The sequence below is a fragment of the Toxotes jaculatrix genome, chromosome 17 (assembly GCF_017976425.1).
Source record: "Toxotes jaculatrix isolate fToxJac2 chromosome 17, fToxJac2.pri, whole genome shotgun sequence".
Taxonomy (NCBI): Eukaryota; Metazoa; Chordata; class Actinopteri; family Toxotidae; genus Toxotes; species Toxotes jaculatrix.
In genome coordinates, this window is record NC_054410.1 from 14047904 (window position 1) to 14069015 (window position 21112).

General features: G+C 40.8%; 2 protein-coding genes across 3 annotated transcripts; both read left to right on the forward strand.

Annotated features, from left to right (window-relative positions):
* Positions 1-989: 989 nt before the first annotated feature.
* LOC121197414 (delta-like protein 4) lies at positions 990-7090 on the forward strand. Of its 2 annotated transcripts, XM_041061018.1 has the most exons (11): positions 991-1504; positions 1595-1846; positions 2305-2362; positions 2885-3148; positions 3967-4027; positions 4269-4399; positions 4542-4711; positions 4968-5187; positions 5301-6042; positions 6244-6352; positions 6480-7090. In XM_041061018.1, exons 1-11 carry the CDS (start codon positions 1451-1453, stop codon positions 6483-6485), a joined length of 2067 nt encoding a protein of 688 aa, XP_040916952.1. In that variant the 5' UTR covers positions 991-1450; the 3' UTR covers positions 6486-7090. The 2 variants fall into 2 exon arrangements, with proteins under 2 accessions (XP_040916951.1, XP_040916952.1); XM_041061017.1 differs by lacking the exon at positions 6480-7090 and having other exon boundaries at positions 990-1504; positions 6244-6472.
* A 1904-nt stretch (positions 7091-8994) lies between these two features.
* LOC121197713 (glutathione-specific gamma-glutamylcyclotransferase 1-like) lies at positions 8995-12972 on the forward strand. Its single transcript, XM_041061437.1, has 3 exons — positions 8995-9432; positions 9656-9691; positions 10131-12972. Exons 1-3 carry the CDS (start codon positions 9262-9264, stop codon positions 10548-10550), a joined length of 627 nt encoding a protein of 208 aa, XP_040917371.1. The 5' UTR covers positions 8995-9261; the 3' UTR covers positions 10551-12972.
* The last annotated feature ends 8140 nt before the right edge of the window (positions 12973-21112 follow it).

Sequence of the window (21112 nt, forward strand, 5' to 3'; positions counted from 1 at the left end):
CACTTGAAAGGAGAAGAAAGTTTTTTCAACCGGCTCTAGTGGAAGTTAGTTCAACAAACACTATTACGCTACATGTAGGATACAATCTCGACTTTAATTTATACAAATGCGCTTTCAATTGAGGGTATTATGAGTTGTGATTTTAAATAAAGTGCCCGAACAGCTGGGTGCCTGCACATGTTATAGTATTTTCCTCAAGAATAATAGTCACTGGAAGTAGAGATATATGGTCTCTTTTCCTCCCTATATGCGCAACTCTGAATGTATGTACACATACATGTGTCATTGTTCTCACAAGCTTTCCTAATGATAACAAATGTTTAAAAAGTAAAAGAAAGGAAAAAGTTAATTAAAAGTATGTGGAGAAGATCTGTATATATTTCCCCGGAAACACAATTACATCACATATTAATTTCAGACCTTTACAGTAAGCCAGGGAGTGTCTTTCTTAATACAGTCTTTTGTGAAACGTGGACTCCTCAGTTGATTTATGAGTGACACCATGTGTTTGCAGAGTGAATCCATTATCATACAGCTGTGAAGTTATCACACTCTCCGTGTTCTTTATCTAAAAGAAACACAAGAAAAAAGAAAGAAGGCAGGAAAAACCAGAAGCGTAAAAGCCAATCCAGGCGTGTAAAAACGCACCAACAATCAGTGATCCCTTGAGAGTGACTGATTTTCCTGTTTGTTTCTACTGAGGCCATTTAGTGTCTCTGTTAGCCAACAGTGAATTTACCAAGACTGTCAAACTGTATTTTTCCATCTATAATTTTACAATAAATGACTGCAATCTGGTTTTGCTTTTAAGCTTAGTAAAGTTTATTTTTGTTTTTAGGGAATAAACAATCTGCATGTAAAGCACAGAAAACTTCATTTTTTAAATTCTGGACCAGATGAAGCAAAAAAAGACAGTCTGCTCCAAATTTATAATCACTGTTGATGCTGTAAGTCCAAGCAAAAAGAAGGTGGAGAGGAGAGTGGGCGGCGTTTGCTGACTGACAGTGTCTGTAATGACACTACACTGCGGTATATAAACTGGGAGGGACGTCAAACATCCTTCACTGGGAGTCACTATGCGCTGATGCTCCACCACATGCTCGCATCACCGTTGGCAGCACAAGGCTCGCATCAGCACAGCAAACTCCAACCACATCTGACCGGCACGATGGATGGGCAACATAAAGACCGCAGAATGACTCACTTGTGGATATTGACGTTACTGATATTTGTCTAACCTCTAGCACTGGATAACTCGGTCTTTTCCAACTTCCTCTGGATACGGATTGTGGAGCTGGATCTTGTCCTGCGGGCTTTTGAAGGATTATATTTATTCTTTCTATCACTTTATTTGTCATCACCCCGTTTTTCGCCATCACCACTTGGAATAGGAGCGTTTTGTGGGAGGACAAACTGATTTTTCAAGGATACGCACATCAAACTCTAAAGGATGGCCGTTTGGTTCACCTCTGTCCTCTCAATAGTTATATTATTATTTACTCAGGTAATTTTCTAATTTTCTTTTGTCTTTGAAATTAGAAAAAAAATATATGCTGCAATATTTTTCTTTTGCTCACTGATTGTATGTTTTTAGGTTCTGGGATCAGGTGTGTTCGAGCTCGATCTCCATCACTTTCAGAATACTCGAGGTTTGCTGGCAAATGGACTTAGTTGCAGCATGACCGGCTGCAGGACTTACTTCAGGGTTTGTTTGAAGAACTTCCAGACGGTGGTGTCTCCTGGAGACTGTATATTTGGCAAAGTCACCACACCTGTTCTGGGCACCGACTCCTTCAGCATCCAGCAGGACGCCAGGCTGCGTCTGCCGCTCAACTTCACCTGGCCGGTAAGAGCACCTGTCCTGCCGCGCGGACTGAGGACCTCGCGCACTTCTATGCCGAAAACAACAACAACAACAACACACCAAATTCACTGTAGTTTACATATTATTAAGTAATGAGGTGGACTGATAAGAAAAACAACATTAAAGCATACATAAAAATACATACATAAAATTAAAACAAAAACACGTACTGCACAATTAATTAAAAACGTCATATATATTAATGTGGTATGCATTTCTAGATCAAATGTTATCCCTGTTTTGTCCAGGCTGTGCGTAAAGAAAGAACAGAGTGCAACTATCACAGCATTCATTCTCATATATTTTCTGCTCGGGATAATATAGTACAGAATATTTCAAATGAAACAATGTTAAAGGTATTAACTAACTAAATACGTGTTTTATATCTATATTTTAAAAAAGGTTTTTGGTGACGTTAATTTCCTACTTTGTCCCCACAGGGTGCCTTCTCATTAGTTATTGAAGCCTGGTATTCTCCTGCAGCGGACCCACCTGGAGGTGAGGAGATGTTCGCTGTCTGTTTACCACTAGAGGGAGATATGTCATGCGTAGCTCACACGACTTATTACCTATCACACACTTTAATCCCGCAGCCCTCACTTAGCGTATTAAGTGCTGGCAAACGCATCTGGCACTTTCAGCGTCACGGATCCGTGTTTGTTAGGATGCACCATGAGTCACACGACAATTCTTTACAATCAAATCTCTCACAACACAATTGCACTTCCCTTGTTTTATTTTTGGCATCCATGGGAAAGTGTACAGGCTTAAGCGTGAATGCGAAGCCTTGCCAATAAATCCCATGACAGCCTTTTCCTGGATTTTACACCTTTTTTGTTTGGTCCTTCATAATATAATGGTCACATGTGATGGGAAGAGGAAGTTTCATTTTTACATATTGTGTATTGTCACACAAATCACTAAAAAACTGTTAGATTTATTTACCACATCACAGGTTGGTTTAAATTTCAGTAATCTCGTTTTTATTATATCTGATGGTTTTCTTTTTCGTCTTCACAGACACCACCAACCCTGATTTCTTGATTGGCTCTTTTGCCATCCAAAGACAGTTGGGAAAAGGGCATGAGTGGTCCCAGGGTGTGCAGAACGGGACGCAGACGGAGCTAAGGTACTCATACCGGTTCATCTGCAATGAAAATTACTACGGGGACACTTGTTCCAAAATATGCGCTCCGAGAGACGACCGTTTTGGCCACTACACCTGCAAGCCTGACGGGCAAATAGCCTGTCTACCGGGATGGAAGGGAGAATACTGCCAAGAACGTAAGCAAGAGTAAAGACACCATATGGACACTTTTCTTTGTCTGTGATAAAGGGTCAGGAGTCTGCTTTTAGGCCAAATTAAGATAAAGGACATTAGGCCATTGCATAATTTAGAGAACACAATATGTAGTTTAAATCCAGATTATTTATTTATTTTTATTTTTATTATTATTATTATTATTATTATTTGATGCACTCTTCCGCCATACAATCTTGTCCTTAAACACTAGGTTAAATAAACTGCAAATTGACGTATTTTGTAAGTTTCCTTTGGAGCTTTATTGTCTGAATTACCTGTTACATGATCTCGGCTGTGTATAGGAGGCCAGAGAGCAGCTATTCAGGTGAAATTTGAAGACGCACAGAGCCTACTACTTGGCGCACTTTCTCCCTAGGGCGCGAGCGGTTTAATCCAGGGCGGTGGTCGCCCAGCAGCACGCGCCGGGGTTAATCGCGGCATTATCGCCCGCCACGCGCCACTAAATTGTGGGGCTCTATTGTTGAGGCGGTGTAGGGCAGCAGCTGCAAACGGGGCTCGAACTGCCCACCGATAACAATGGGGCAGCTGTCCTGCTTTTTTTTTTTTTTGAGAACAAGCATCTGCTCCGCACTAACCAGCCGTTTAACACCATAAAACCATGCAAAATCTCTGGCACACACAGCAGGCACAGCAGATTATGTTTTTCCATTGGTATAGTCAGGTAGCAGGTTTTGTTGCGCGAACAGAAACATTTTAAGGTGATAAAAGCTTTATATAACTTTATATAACACATTAGAAACCTTCAGAGTTAACCACCCGTCTTTTTTTTTTTTAACAGCAATCTGTCTTGATGGCTGCAATGAAAAGAATGGAAACTGCACGTTACCTGGAGAGTGCAAGTGAGTGTTTACTTACTTGTATACTTATTGACTTGAATGGGGAGTTGATTTAAGACCTCCTGTCTTAAATCATCTCTAGCAGTATTAAAGCTAAGTCATTATAGATAAGGAAAAAAAGCACACAATATGTAAATAATGCATTTTTATTAGGTTTTTCTCTGTCATGAGAAAGCAGAACATGCGTTGTAATTTGTGTGTGTGTGAGCCAGCAGTCACGTTGTACTGTTTTGTGTGTGAACAGATGCAGAGAGGGTTGGCAGGGACTCTTTTGTGATGTGTGTAAACTCCATCCCTCCTGTAAACATGGTACCTGTAAAGAGCAGTGGCAGTGCACCTGCAAAGAAGGCTGGGGAGGCATCTTTTGTGACCAAGGTAACTACTTCCTCCTCTGCTGCGAGGGAGAAAAAAAAGCAAAATAAGGAAACTAAATGAAATGTTTGTACTGTAAATAAAAGCCTCAATATGGTGCCTCTTTTTAGTCCCTTTAATAATGTTTCCACCCTTCTGTTTACAGATCTGAACTACTGCACCCATCACAAACCCTGTGCCAACGGGGCCACATGTATGAACACAGGCCATGGCAGCTACACTTGCACCTGCCTGCCAGGCTTCACCGGGGTTAACTGTGACTCAGAGGTCAGGGAGTGTGACAGCCAGCCCTGTCACAACGGAGGCCAGTGCCTGGTGAGTCCGGAAGTCTCTCTCTCTCCTTTCCCACAACACAGGCTTTCCTGTTTTTGTTTTTGCCTCAGTCTATCTGCTTGTCCAGGAGGATGCTATCGATTGTCAAGTCAGTAGATGACCCAGTTCACAGACTGAGTACTGTAAATAGAATTCAGACTAAGGATAATGGGGTTCATTGGGGCAGTCGTGAACAGGATACGATAAAAAACATCTGACTGGGAGCTTTTTGATAAACTTTATATCTTTCTCCCTGTAGGACTCTGAGCATGGCTATAGGTGTGTATGCCCAGGGGGGTTTGAAGGGACACACTGTGAACACAAGATGCTGACCTGCGCAGATACACCCTGCTTCCACAGTGGCAAGTGCAGAGAGCGGGATAATGGGAACAGTTACATATGTGAGTGTCCAGCAGGATACACTGGACTCAACTGTGAGAAAAAAGTGGATAAATGTACCTCACTGCAGTGTACCAACGGTAAGACATCATTCTCTCTATGTTCAAAATAAATCTTCCCTTGCTGGATATTTGTGTCAGAAATGATATTAAATTTGAATGAGGCTTCTATAATGCTCTTTTGTTTTGCATAGGTGGACATTGTATGATGCATGATGGCCACCGATTTTGCAGCTGTCGCTCCGGCTTCACAGGACCACGCTGTGAGATCAATGTCAACGAGTGTGCCGGGAACCCCTGTGCAAACGGCTCCACCTGCATAGACGGCATCAACGACTACACCTGCACCTGCCCCTCAGGGTTCACAGGCCGCCACTGTGACAAGCCTACAGACCGCTGTGCCTCTCAACCCTGCCTGAATGGAGGGACCTGCACCATTGGAGCCAAAGGCCAGACTACCTGTATCTGCCCTGCCCATTACAGTGGACCCCAGTGCCAGTCCAGCGATGTGCCTAATGCCAACACCCTTGACCACAACATGGATAAGGAGTCTAGTGACAAGCTGAGCTTGGCAGCCATCATCCTGGGAGTCGTCCTTGTGGCTGTTCTGGTGCTTTTCTGCATGGTGGTGGTGGTAATCTGTCATGTCAAGAAACAGAGAGACAAGGAGCAGGACTCAGAGACTATGAACAACCTCTCCAAGGTTGACTTTCAGAAAGAGAACCTCATCTCTACTCTAGAGCTCAAGAATACCAATAAAAAGATTGATTTGGAGGTGGACTGTCCCAGGGAAAAGTTTAATCACAAACACATCAACCATTACCACCTGGACTATAAAGCCTCCACCGGGTACAAGGACGAACTGTCCCTTCTGGACAAAGATGAAAACTGTGAAAAGACAAGAGAAGACAAAAAGCATTTGAGTAGAATGTACAGGTAAGTGCTCATGAAAGGATTAAATGATTAGTTGTATTACAGTTATGTTTTTTGGGTATGTGTTTGTCACTGAGCAGTAACCACCTATTTTGTGACACAAAGGTGTGAATATTTTCATGGGAAAATCAACTCCTTCAGTGGAAGACATTCTAAGACATTTCTTGTGCTGAGTAACTGACATGATGTATCTTTACTCCACAGTGAAAGGCCGGAGTGTAGAGTATCAACAGTGTGTTCTTCCGGAGATTCAATGTACCAGTCTGTCTTTGTAATAGCAGAGGAGAAAAATGAGTGCATCATTGCAACTGAGGTAGGTTTTCAGTAATTTTCCATTCAATTATTCCATTTCTTGTACATCTTATACAGTGCATGACCTTAGTTGTTTCTGTTTTGATGGATTTAGTGCTGAGGCAGTCACTTAATCTCTTCTCTTTCAGGTATAATACATGGAAGATATTATTCATTGTCAATATTTGGATTTTTTTTTTTTTGGACTGTTTACAAGTGTGGAGAGACTGGGATTTATTTAAATGAAAGTTGCTGCTCTTGAAAACTTGATAACTGGATGGAGCCGGTGTGCTCATCGAATGCAATAGGACTAAAGCTACTAAACTTTGAGAGAATGTAAAGACTGAAACAAAAAGACCGCAGGAAATAATGAGCAAATCTGACTCGTGAATGCGCCTTTGACATTTTTGACTCAGACCCTTGTCTGCTCCGTCCAAGTTCATCCAAGGGCAATAGGCTGAGATGTTTATGCCTTGTTTATGCCTGCGTGTTGATTAGAAGAAGAGGACTATCTTTATGTACTCCTCTCCACCTTATTGCAGTAATCAGCAATCAAACAAATCAACTTACTGCCAACAATCCTGTGGAAGGAGCTAGCCTTTTCCGTTTTTCTGTGGCCTGCAATGTGCTATGCAAGAAAAAAAAAAAGAAAGAAAAAAATCAGCATTGTGTTAAATCAAAAAGGGACAAAAACTACTGAAAACGGTTCATTTTTGAAGGATAATAAGGTTATCATTTTTGTAAATCGAATCCTTTTTTTTTTTTAAATAAAGAATGTATGCCGCCTAGATCAGAAAGCCTTATATGTGTATAACATTGTGCCCCGCCTTATCTTGATTCCTTTGCACAGCAACATGGAAGTAACTAAAAGATCAAAAGATGCAATACGTTATAACGCCATGCAGAGAAACTCATGATAGGGCCTTGTTTTACCTTATGCAAGAACACCCTTAAATAAAGACAAAGAAATACATGAAGTGACTATCGTACCAAGGACGCCTTCAAAGGAAATTACTGAACCAATAATGTTATTTTGTAAGATTAGTATTTCATTAGTAATTTAAGAATATGAAGCACTGATCTTTCTCTTTCTATGTTTTATAAGATTATTTTGTATATACTGTATATTTATATGTTGAGATTAGAAGTATGAATTGTACATCTGTTTTTAAGTCCATGGCCCAAAAAGGTGAATTTATTTTTAAAGTGTTGTTGGTGTTTTATTTTATTATTGTTTTTTGTTATAAAAAGAAACAATTAATACATATCTGGTACACCGTTTGTTTTTGGTCTTCGATGGTTGAGTGTACATGTGGTCAGATAGCGATCCTAATTTAAATATTGGAATCATCTAAAAACTTTTTTGTGTGTGTGTGTGTGTGTCAGCTGGTGTGGAAGTGGCTTCATTGTCTACAGATACAGTCATATTTGGCCAGGTAGCAGTTCTTATGATTCCATGTCTATTGTATGTCCAAAACATCTGTGTTAGTGTGATGTGAAATCCATTTGCTAGCAATCATTCAGTGGACAGTAATGTAATTGGCAGCAATGTAAGGAAATACTGAAACAAGAAGATATATATATTTTAAAAAAATGTATGTGAAAATAAAGAGTCCTTGTGATCTTTCTACGTAACAACTTCTCTGAACTGCCACTGTATCTCTAGATATCAAATCTGTGATTAACTGGAGCTCTTAAGTACAAAGAGACTAGATTTGATATTTAGCTGTGAACTGAAGGGAGAGGAGACAGATTAACGTGAGGAATTTAGTCAGTGAAAAAATCTGCATATGCTCTTTCACTACTAGAGCATGAGCACAGCCACTGCCCAGCCTCCATGAAGCAGAGTACCATAACAAACCAGCAGATCCATGTCACTTTGAATATCCTGCTCTTAATTTGCCTTACCTACAGCTAATATCAAAGCATCGATTTAGAAGATTTTTTATTTCGAGAATAGAGCTATGTTTTTTACTACCACTTGGGGGCAGTAGGTTTTGTGTAAAGTTGCATGAAAGGAGTTCCCTCCATTGTAACATCTTAGTTCATCAAATATCAGGGACAGTCAGTGACAGGCAGAGGACACATTAGCTCGAGCAGTCGTGTCATTCATAAGTGATCAGCCTGCCTGAGCAGAGCAGTGTGCTAGACAGTATGTGGTACACAGACACCTAATGAGCTTATGAGAGAACAGATATAACAGTCCCAGCTTTTTATAGGTAATGTGATTACCCCCCCGGACTATCACTGACTGTTTGACACTGAAGGATTCAGTAGGTGCTCCCACATTTTAAAAAGGGAATAAAATGGTAGTGACAATAAAGGTTTATATGACTTTGACCATGATGTTTAAAAAAAAAAGGAGAGGCTGTTAAAGCTTTTAAAAGAAAGAAAGAAAGTACTTTGGATATTTCTGCTTCCTCTAGTTTCATAAAAGTGTTATAAAAAGCTTAACCCTTCAAACTGAAACCTACTGTTTCCTCTACATTCCCAGCAATTGCAACATATGTGTTTTCCCAGTTTCACTGGTGTAAAGCGGTCCTGCTCAAAAAAAGAGACAACTTGGATTGGTTTATCCGACAGCTAACCCCGCCCACCATGTGATTTCATTGGTCGAGACCGTCTCGCTCTGACGTACTCTGCACAACAAATACACGTGTTTGTGCATGTCGATACAGATGAGAAACCACAAAATCCTCACATCCAAGTGGCTTTTGGACGGAACTGGGCCCAGTAAGCACCCGACACGCTTTCTGTAAGACTGTATCAAGATATTTTTTACCTTTAGCACTTTACTATAGGGACAGTCTGATGCATTGGAATGTATAGGACAACAGAGGGGATAAAGGAGAGCTGCTGCTGCTACTGCTTGTTGATATTAGCGACATACACGTCTTTGTGTTGTTTTTAAAACACAACCAAGTGACCACAATGAAACCTCAAGACATTATAAAGGAAAAGAGCAGCCTGTGGATATTTGGATACGGCTCCTTAGTGTGGAAGCCTGATTTTGCTTACAAAAGGAGCAAAATCGGGTATATTAAAGGATACAAAAGACGCTTCTGGCATGGAGATGATTTTTATCGAGGGGACAAGGAAAAGGTGAGGCTTGTTGATATACTTGCCACTGAAAGATTAATTTGCTGTTATACTGTACTGTTCACCAGTTCCTTCCAAGTATTTTCTAATGTTTTTATGATGGTTATAGTTGCTCTGTTATTATTATTATTGTTTATATGTGTTATTGCGAAGTGTAACAGCTCTTGTTGTTGATATGTGCTTTGTTTGCATGTTCTCACTGTGTGTTTGTCCTTCCTCTGTACAGCCAGGCAGAGTGGTCACACTAGTGGAGGATCAGGAGGTAAGTGTGTCCTTGTTTTGGAAGCTCTCAGGCTATTTTGATACTGTGTTTGAATGATACTGTTCATAATCCAGTAGTGAAATGTATTTCTGTACTCCCTCCATACCATTACAATGCTATGAAAGACAACAGAGGAAGGAAATATTTAACCCCATTAATGGAACCTGTAGAGTATGTTTTCAAATGTACTACCAGTTGGATTGCCCTCTTGTCTGACAGCAAAGACAGAAATATGGGGAGCACCAAAGAAACATTAAAATTAGATCAGGAAACATTTAGGTCAAGTGATAATGAGTTAGGTCAGTCTCAGGAAGGGTCCCCAGAAGTCCATCCATGGGTTCTCTTATAAGTAGAACTTGATATATAATCATTACATACTTGATTTTCTCTACCTTTAATGTTCTAACTACTTTATCCGCCCGCCTTGTTTTCCCTGCAGGCTTGCACATGGGGAGTGGCTTATGAAGTCACTGACTGCCAGATTGAAGAATCCCTTCAGTACCTGAACATGAGAGAGGTTGTGTTGGGGGGTTACATAACACAGACGGTGGAGTTCATCCCTAAGGAGAAAGGCCAGGGTCCGCTGTTGGCCCTCGTTTACATCGCTACTTCTAACAACCCCATCTACCTCGGCCCGGCCTCAGACAAAGAGATAGCCGCCCAGATTACCATCTGCAGCGGCAACACAGGCCACAATATTGAATACCTGGTCCGCCTGGCAGAGTTCATGAGGCTCTACTGTCCTGAGGCGGAGGATGAGCACCTCTTCTCCATCGAGGCAGCAGTTTTAAACATTTACAGAGACTGTGGAGGGATCAAATCCTCAGACCAAAAATCCATACTGCTGGGAGCTACATAAAAGACTCCACAAGGCACTCCACAACAGATAATAATATTTTTATATTGGGTGAAAGAGAAATGTGGTCACACAAGACATGTTTAAGGGTATTTGTTATTGAAAGGGGAATATTATTTTACATTTATCATGGCTAACAATTTTTAGGTTGTAACATAACCACAGTTACACACATAAGTTATCTCATGTTACTCAGAGCTCTTCTTTTGACCTTCTCACTTTGACATTTTTCGACTGTGAAGAGAGGGAGTTTAAGTCTGTAGGTCATGCACGCCATACCACAAATGGTATGCAAACTGAAAGTTCACATTAAGTGTTTTACACCTTTGTTGTAAAAGGGTCTCAAAAATACTATGTACATTTTTAAACATTGTTTAATAAAAATCTGCCACTAAATCTGCATGAGGAAAATGTGTTTATGATTTTCCTGTACTCTCAAATGAGTTTGAAAAAGTCACTTATATATTTATGTTTGTGGTTGAAGGCTTGCTCACACACAGACCACCCCCTCCCCCTCCTCATGTTTCCACATCACGTGGCTGAGGAATGTAAAGCGGTACTGTATGGCTTATAGGGAACGCTGACTTTTCCTCAGAGAGCTGTTAAATGCACAGACAAAGCAGCCTGTGCATTTAACAGACTGCTTTGCCGTCTTTTCTCCGGCCACACTGTTTTGCATACGTTCATTTACTCTAAAAATAGTTTACTCTGAATGTTTTATGGATGCCAGAGCTGTTCTGTGCAGTTCTTGTGTTCATGTCACAAACAGGAGGCTATAAAAAATTTTCTTTCATGATGCCAGAATAGCCAGGGTCTTTAACCTCTTAAGATCAGCTAGGCACAGCGGTGGGCCCATCTTTTAAAATTCCTGTTGTGCAGCCAAGCGTTCCTCAAACCTATAAAATTTTACTTACTTTACTTACTTACTCTAGTTTGGATCACAGTGTTCCCAAAGACAACAGCTATGTCAGGTTGAATTAGATAAAGTGATTCACAAACATGTAAAATTTGATGTTATTTTGATTCTACCACTACCGACTCTTCCAGTGTAATGTCCAGTGGTGCTGGTGTTGGGAGTAATCTGTATATTAGAGTGTACACAGTCAGCTGTAAACCACAGACCATGGAAGACTGGCTGCTCTTACAGTATAGACAGAGGGGCTTAGCTGGGAGGTGGGGGTTTTCTTTCCCTGCCTGAGCTTTGATCACGTTGCGCACATGCCACATGTTAGACTTTTTTCAAAGCTGTTTCAAGCCTGCATTTCAAGCTGTACAGTTCTGTGGCACACTGTTCTACTTTCCTAGAAATCTGCTGAAAACTAGGTCAAAGGTTTGAGTTGAAGAAGCACCACTGCAAGGGAAACATGCAGCTCAAGAAGAGCTCACATGTAAGAACAAGTAATTTGGAAAGACACAGACAGGCCTGTAACCCGTTGTTATATAACTACAGCACTGTGTCCCATGCTTGTCCTTTTGCAGGGTACAGTGTTTACGCTGACATATGGAGGAACTGTTTGTTGCTCAATGACCATTTAAGAGTTTCACGCTCCAGACACTGAAAGCACACCAGGTTCTCAGTGCTTTCTGATACACAGTGTTTTGTTTTCAGTGAGATCATCCAGAGGGACAGACAGCAGTGAGTCATCAACACAGTTGTTTGTGGTCTCATAGAACATAAGGTACATACAAGAAGTCCTAGTACAAGTACAAGTAGCAAAAATATCTGGTGACTCAGTGAATTTGGTGTACAGTAATTTGGGTGTCTCCCGGTTCACACCCTACATTTTATCTGTTCCCTCCTTTCTTGTGTTTGTGTTTCTTTTTTGAATCATCAGTAAACATGTCAAGCTGATCTCATCTTGGAACTTGCTATAAAAAATGTCTCTGATTTAATTATACCGTAAGCATGATCGACCTTCAGTTACTTTAATTAGCTTTTATTCTTTGCCTGTTCTTGACTCTAACATAATAACAATACCAAAGCTCATCCTCTCCACCCATACCTCGTGATTTAAAGACACATATTTGGTGTCTTGCCAACCAAATTCACTGTGTGCAGAAAACTGCAGCTTCCCCGGACATGCGCTGCTCTGTAGAGGTTGTTATAATGTGTTTATGAAGTATTTTTTTGTTCATCTATTTATAGTGAAAGATCAGTTATGCTGCACTGGAGCATTATGATTTACAACTCACTCTGGCACCTCTCATCAGAGCTATAACAGTAAAGACAAGTCAATCAATAAATGCCCCTTACCACATTGTTAGTGCTCCTTGGAGAGATGCAGAGGGATTATGAGGCTCTGAGGTCGCCAAGTTGGTATATATTTATTCACAGAGTCACATCACATATCTGACTTTGTCCTTTCTTTTTTTGTGTATCTTCAGATATGCTATAAAACCAAATAAAATGCCATGTAAAATCTTATTATATTGACTAACAACACATTTATATGGCTAGACTGTGCTCCCTCTGCACTTTGAACCCCTAATCAATATTACTACCCTTTCTGGGGTCATTTGCTCTCCAGGAAAAGATGTCAGTCATTATCTTCTCAACAGAGCTCACACTGATTATGAGGAACATACACAATACTGCAAAGTGTGAACAGAGGTCATGTCCTCAGGATGAGCGTTTGGCCTATCACTACCCAGAATAGTGGTACACGCTCCAAAAACAATATTCCTGGACCTCCTGCCTCCACCTGCATGCTAATGTGTACCCAGCCTGAACCTTGACCCTTGGCCTTGGCTTGGTCAGTGCAGGGCTGAAGGTCACCCTTGAAGAGTGTTAAAGAGAAAGTGATTGGGCCACTAATGGAGGCCATCCACTTTAGAGACCTAACCCTCTCATATTGAGAGTTCACCTCTGTCCACTGAGGGTCACCTCACCCCTCTCTGGGCTCCTGTCAGTGGCTGTGAGTGCTGTGCGGTCATGGAGGCCACTTCATCACAAGAGGAAGACTGTCCATCCATAAGGCACAGACAATGGTTAATGATTTGGCAGTAAAGCACATGTCTTCTTTCAACCTGCTATCAATCAACAAAATAGAAACTGAGACTAATACTTCAGATGTTATGTCTTTTACTCAAAGAACAGGTTTCTGAATAGTTAGATCAAAAGACTGAATCTGGTTTCTGGCATGAACACGAGCTGCTGCTGGTCTTGTTTTATGATGCAGAAGAGAAGCAGTACAGTTCAGACTCATCCATCATTGTTCAGTGATAAACACTATTCTTTAATCCATTCATCATCAACAGCGGTTGATGTGAAAATTGTTTTTTCTCATCCAAACAAAACATGACTCACACCCACAGGATCTTTTAATCCAATCAGCTCGGAGCAGGACTGAGGACTGAACGAGGCCTGACAAAATTAAAGCTCCAGCCAGAGAGCTGCCTCCTGCTTCATTAGCCTGCTCCATCCCTGAGGAATGGCACTTTAGCTGCTCTTAATTTCATTTCCCTAATCTCATTTACACTCCAACCCACCACAGCTGCCCGGGCCTGACCAAGGGGTGTCAGGCCCGGAGACGTAAATGTCTCTGTGAGATCATCTGTGAGTGAACTTTTTTTTATCTGTTTCAACTTGAAACACTACAAGTATTTTGAAACTGTACACATTCTAGGTTGTTCTGTTTGATGTATAAACATGAACTGCGTCTTTGTTGTCTTGATGAAAATTATTAGTCGCTAAGTACCATGTGGCGTACCATAACTAACACTGTTAGGTTAGGAATTCCCAGTTGCATGTGATGTAGATACTATCTACATCACATGCTATACTATTTTGTTGGTTAGCGAAGGATCAGCATGCTCTTGAGCATCCTCCTGTCGTGACCGTTGCCTCCAGGCCCACAGAGTTAGAAATTTTCCCAGCAATGTTTTTGCTTTCAGTTTGCAGTAAAAGAGAACAAATTAAACCTTTATTTAAAAGCATATTTAAGTTGACAGTGATATTAATAGGAGGAAAGTTTTTTAGTGTGCACATACCCCTCAGCCTGCTTTGCAAGACTGCCAGGAAACAACTGAGTCCAAGCTAAGCAGTACAACCTTCTTTCACTTCTGCAGGTGGCTCAGACAGGTGCAAATGTCTAAGTGTGCTGTTCGGTGACGGCCTGCTCCGCTTTGGCAGAATGCACACCATCAACTGCTATAGTTATCACATCTTACAAAGCCAAACAAACCTCTTGCGGCGTTAACTTTGTGAAGGAGCAATCAGGTGAAGCAGGTGGCATCCAGAGCAAAGTTCAGCACCACAGTGACATTTGGCAAACAACCGCTCACAGCCGAGGAGTTTGACAGTTTTTTTTCCATATCAGTGACATGCTACAGTCCACTTAGTTTATTATTCACCTCCTTCAGTTTGTCTAAATGTCCTCACATAAATGCTCCAGATATCATTCAGTTTAGACTTTTTCCCCTGTCATATATACAAATCAGTCAAAACAGTAAAACACAATGTCTCAGCTGAACTGCCACACTCAGGAGGGAATGCTGGTAAGAGACACTCAGGGCATTGGTGCAGTGTGTAGTAATCACACTCTGTGCAGTGGGTAACAGGTGCTTGTTTTGGTAATAACAACACACTGTGTTTGTATAGCAGACTGTACCACAGACTGATTAGGCAACTCACTTAAGATGTCTGTGAGCATATGCTCTGCTTGCTTGGTGAATGACGTTACATTTCTCTCTGGACGTCAGCACGTGCCAAAAATAAAATGATTGCACAATGTTCCTCCCCCTCCTTCCAAGGTAACACCAAATGATGAATGAATGTATTTGTAAATGTATACATTTAATGAATGTATTATTGTACTTCCATTGTTAGTTCCCACTGATCCCACTGTTGTATATATAATAATAATATTCTCAAAATCATCTTTTAAAAAAAAAATTCAATTCTTTTGTTTTGACCATATTAAAACTCAATACATAGAAAGGTTTTGACCAGTAACTTTGCTTGCACATTTACTGGAAATGGCAAAACACGGAATTGATGATGGACCTCTTAGGAACAAACTGTGACAAAACTCCAAATACATACACTGAGAGTGAGTGGAGGTGATGCAGATGAGGGATGGGGCTACGGCCCCCCCTGTTGGCAGATACAAGCTGTATTTGAACAGAAATCCCAGCTTAGAAGTAAATACATATCCTTCTTGTATATGTGTGTATGTGCTGTTGATAATCTCTCTCTACTTTAAATACTCTTTCTTACTGCGCTGTATCCTATTGTGCAGGGACTTGTGATTTGTGAATCCTCGTTGGACTTTTTTTTACCCACTGCCTGACTTTGACATCTGACTTTAAAGATGACCCTGACATTATGAAGACTCCAAGCTCTCAGGTACTCTGACTCACTTTCTTAGCCTGTATCAAAAGGCCCTGGAGGTTTCCTGCCATTTTTCTCTGGAGTGTTTTCTCTCAAAGAACAGGAAAGGGAGCTCTGTTTCCCACACACTCACAGAGGTTCGATATCAATGCCATTTTACAGACTGCAGTTCACAATCAAGCAGCTGCACAGTCATTGTGACAGTCTCTGTGTTGCAATACACTTAACTAACAATGCTGCGGTTTTTGAAGGGAGTAGTATTTTCCCAAAAGTATGGTTAGAACCCCACCTCAGCACACGTTAGCACTGATTAAAAGGTCATGTGTTGTTTATACAAAAAATGTCCAATTTCTTTATTTGTTTGCTCATTTAAGTCCCTTTATCTTTACTGATGCACTTTATCTCAAACTTCTTGTTAAATCTTGCTGAATTCAGGCAAAGAAAAGGAACTTATCTCAAATCTCATATCAAAAGCTATAAACTAACAATCTCATCAACACGGCCATGGGGGTGTTTCTGCACTAAAATGTTGACCAACATAAACAAGCTCCACACAACATTTTAAAAAAATGTTTCATTTCCAGTGTGAGTCATGTTTCCTAAGTGTGTAATGGCAAATAATGATGCTTTGTGCTTGTTTGGAAAGTTTTATCCCTTTGAAAAGATCAGGTTCTCATGTTAATCAGCCAATTGCGACTGAGTTTCCTGTTTAAATAGATTCTAATCATGCTCTGCAAGAACATATGCTGCTGTGTGGATTGATGTGGAGCCAATTGAAACTAAAATAAGAAGAAAACACAGATGCTTCAAAGGCCATAGGGTGAGATCCCTGTTGATATTGTTATCAGTTCCCTGTAATGCATCGGATCAAACATTCAGATGTTGAGTTACTGATGTTTTTTATTTGTATGTGGAATCATTATAGCTTCTAAAGAAAAAAAATCTTCAGTTCTCGTTATGTCTTGTGTTTATCATGCAGATGGCCTTTGATTTAAACTGTAATCTCTCTCATGACAAAATGTGTGCCCTCACACCTGACCCACTTGGAAACAACAAACATCAGGTTTTTCCTGACCCAAATTTAAGTGTGGGTGTAAAGATGGTACAACATTCCTGACTTATACAGTCATCAGCTACACATGAAGGTCATAATTACAAAAGGTGTTTGACTTTGCAACGCCTTGCTTTTGACACAGACAGCATACAGAGAGAGAGAAAAAACACGCTAGACAGGAAGTTTACTTACCATCAGTACAAAAGTGCTTCTTGATCTTAGTAAGAAGCTGATTGAAGAAATGTATGTATGTATGTTTAAGGGCCTTTAAATGTGTGTTCAATTCAAATGCATATTCACATTGGCACCAACCAAGCAGATCAACTGAAGGATTCTTGTCTGTTTTGGAGCAAGGCTACTGTGTATCCCACGAGGGGCAGAGGACTGACCCCCTGTGATGCTCTCTGGATGGTACAGGGGGATTAATCCGCCGCTCCTGGACCCCTGCCAGGGTTTAATGGAGCAGTAGTAACTAAATTGACAGGGATGCTTGCTGGCCAACAAAAGCCCAAAAACACTCAGGCTTTACTTAAAAACTGGGACAGGCTGATTTAACCTAAGCTGGTTCAGATCCAAATGATACAATACTGGTTATGAAATTAATTCCGATTAACTGCAAATGCACTGATCCAACAAAAAAGGCAAGGAAGTATATCCTGATTCACACGATTACAAAGTACTCACAGTCTGAGTTTATGCTTTCCTGCAATAACTGTTGGCTATGAGTCAAGAATGTGAACAACAGGGGTTGGCGAAGCGGTAGGGCAGAGGTGGGGGAGATCCACAGAGGTCTGAATTCCCATGAATCATTTGGTGCAGTGACCATAAGGTGCTAGAATTCGAGTTAACCTGGGAAGGGGGGTGTATCCTGTTGCTCATAAACAGGAGAGATATGTGATAAGACTCTCAGGATCCACACTGAAATAGCTCAGCAACAACTGGATGAATTGTTGTAAAATCTGTTACAGACATTTGTGTTCCTCAGAGGATGAGCGCCACCGTAAAGTTGGCGGGAGCTTTAATTTTATGTCTACAGCCTCAGAGCTGCGAGCATGGCTGCAGATTCCTTGAGTTGCATGTTGTGTAATTGTACTACAAGCATCTAAAATGTAAAACTCGTTCAGGTTAGATGTCATTTTTAGTTGCTCCTTTAATGAGGAGCATTATTTGGTGGCACAACATGTAAAAATGTTGCTATATGGTGCATCAGTAACATGGTTAAACACTTAACTTTAAACACTTACATGTTTTGTGTAAAATTCAAGCAAGCAGGTCTTTGACATCGGGCTGCAAACAGTGTCAAAGGGATTATGTCGAATATATGTAAAGCAAGTGACACTATGTCCCTGTCGTGACCCTCAAGTCACACCTAGGAACTAAAGGAGAGGGAAAGCGTTTCCATTATTGTGGGGTGTCAGTGTGATGGAGGCACCCATCCTGCTCTAATCCTCACCACTTAAGAGTCTGAGCAACATCTACTTAAAGGGACATTATGCGGGAAATGTTATGCAAATGGCTTGTTTATCGCCTCATCTCTGTGTCAGCCACTTGTTTTGTGCCCTGTCTACAGTGTGCCATGCTGATCTCTGGCTTAGGGAGGAGCATAATCTTTTAACACCTATCTGGCAGATTTTTCTATTGTTGTCAGATTTGATATGCAACTGAAACTTGCAATCAGTTACTGCATTTACTTTTTAACAACCAGAGCAATACTTCAGGGCAATGTGGGGGGTATTTTAGTTCATCGTATATTTGAGTTTGAGTCAGTCAACATGAGTGGAATGATTTTTTAAGTCTGCTGTGTGTATTTTGTGGGCTGTCTAAGCTGCACACATTGAGAGACCCTTACTAAGCAGATTACCTCCATAAATCTGTGTCAGGATACATTTCTGCATATCTAGTCATGCAAAGAGAGAGAGAGCGTGAGAATGTAGATACAAACATGTTTACAGTAACAGATATGCATCTCAATTGACTACCTTTTAGTCCTTGAGCCACATTTTAAATCACTAGCTCGCTACTGACATCTGCTGCACAAGTTAAGGTACATGCAACCCTTGCAAACATATTTGCAGTTAGTTGCACAGTGCCTGCATTTTCATTTAAAGCACTGAAGAGAGGCTTGCTGGTTGATCTGTGATGATTAAAGAAGCTGTTACAGGAAAAGAATCTTTGGATGTAGAGATATTTAAAGACTGTTTCCTGTGTTTGACATTTACCTTGGATTAAGGAACAGCATTGTGACTCACAGCTGTCAGAGGGGTAGCATGGGAGCCGAGCTGGCAACACGATGTGTGTTTTGGGGGTGGGGGTGGGGGGTGGACCAGATGTTGTCCTCCTACCATGGGGAATAAACTCTATCACTCACACCGCAGGTGGTGGGAAAAAGAGGGAGAGAAAGGGAGAAGAGAACGAGTGAGTGAGAAACAACGGCAAACAGGAAGCAGGGACCTTACAACACAATGCTCGCAGAGTTTCCTGCAGGCTCAGACAGATAAGGAACAACACTTTGTTTAAAGCTACATTTTCACCCCCAAACATTTCCCGCTCTCTAAAATCACATCTTACAATGCTTGTACAATTCTTCTGCATTACAGCTGTGATATTGTGGAGCAGAAAATGTGGACTGTGAGTTCTTGAATTTGAACACAAAAATGGAGAAAAAGAAAAGACTCCTTAATGTCTAAAAATAATATAAACAGGTGAGTTTTATAAAAGCAAAACACTTGCAGCAAGACAATGGTACTATTATTACCAGTTATGACAAAGTAGACCTGCGTCATAAGAGCAGGGGCCAGGAACTAAGATGCTGTATGATGATGATGATGAGGATGATGATGAAGAAGGCTTGATCAGAAGCAAACATGACTACCTGCATCATCACATGCACACTTCTTAACACAAAGCATAAATCCCACAGTGTTGTGCCAAAAGCAGTTCCATGAACAAGGCGATGTGTTGGTATTTTGGCCAAAACTTTTTATATTGCTATTATTGCTACTGCTATTGCTATTAATGGTAGCTGTAAGTGAATGTTTACTGTAGGAGACCTGTGAAGAATACAGCATATTCTTTGTGTGTGTATTTTTGAACCCAGTCACCCTGAAAAAGACAGGATGAAACATGGCACATGAAGTTTCTGCTGTGAACATCAGCTGGTGATAGACTAACAATGCCCCCCTCAGCTGTGGCCTTTGCCCTCTTACATGGGAGAGTAAAACTGCCTGCTAGTGCCTTCATAACACTGAATTTATTTATCAGGCAACCAAGTATGGGGGGATATTAAAAACTTCTGTGACACCAGGTTACTGAGATATGATGCTAAAAGGGCATGGATGCTGAAAGCTATGCTGACAAATGATTAAACGAAGCATGAAATGAAAAGCAGATCGTTTGTGAAACGTGACAAACGTAGCTTTCCCTCTTGAAAAACAGAAACACTGAAGCCACTGCCCACTTATATTTAAATTTTTCCTTTTGCGCCTGACTGACCTTGATTACTCGACCATCAAAGTAAAAAAGTAAAGCAGTGCCTGGAGAAAACATAAGGCGGACACAAAACATGCAGAGGAGGATGCTGGAGTAACACCGACCTCTACTGACCAACGGCGGTATTACACCCAGTTGTTGCATTGATCCAGTCCAGTTCTGAACAACGGAGATCGCAACGTATTTAAAATCGGACTCTTCTTCGCCTTATTATAATTAGCGATATCATTATGCCAAAAATTTTACTGTGGACTATTAATGTGCCTTATTTTAAATTAAGCCACGTCATCGGTTTTCATTTATGAGGGTTAATCGAAATAAAGTCATTTTGTTAAAATGTATAAAGTTAAATTTATTTATTTATATTTACAAAAAACAGGCTGTCAAAATTAGACCCGTTGATCTATAAAGACATATTATCCTTAATGTTACTGTATGAGCTGACCTTTACCAGTGGTCAGCCCGTGTTTGTGGGAGTGACTACGTAAATCTACATCAAAGGGAAACAGTCAAAGAGTTAGGGGATCACTCATCTGATTGGGTGCCTTTGTTCTTTCAAATCGAGGTGCCCTCCAGCCTTTATTGGCACCAACGGGCCCCTGGGGGAGAGGAGAGATCTTTTACAGTAAATCTGCACTCCTGCATGCAATCACAAACTGCTGGGATAATGGAGAAATAATACAAGGAAAG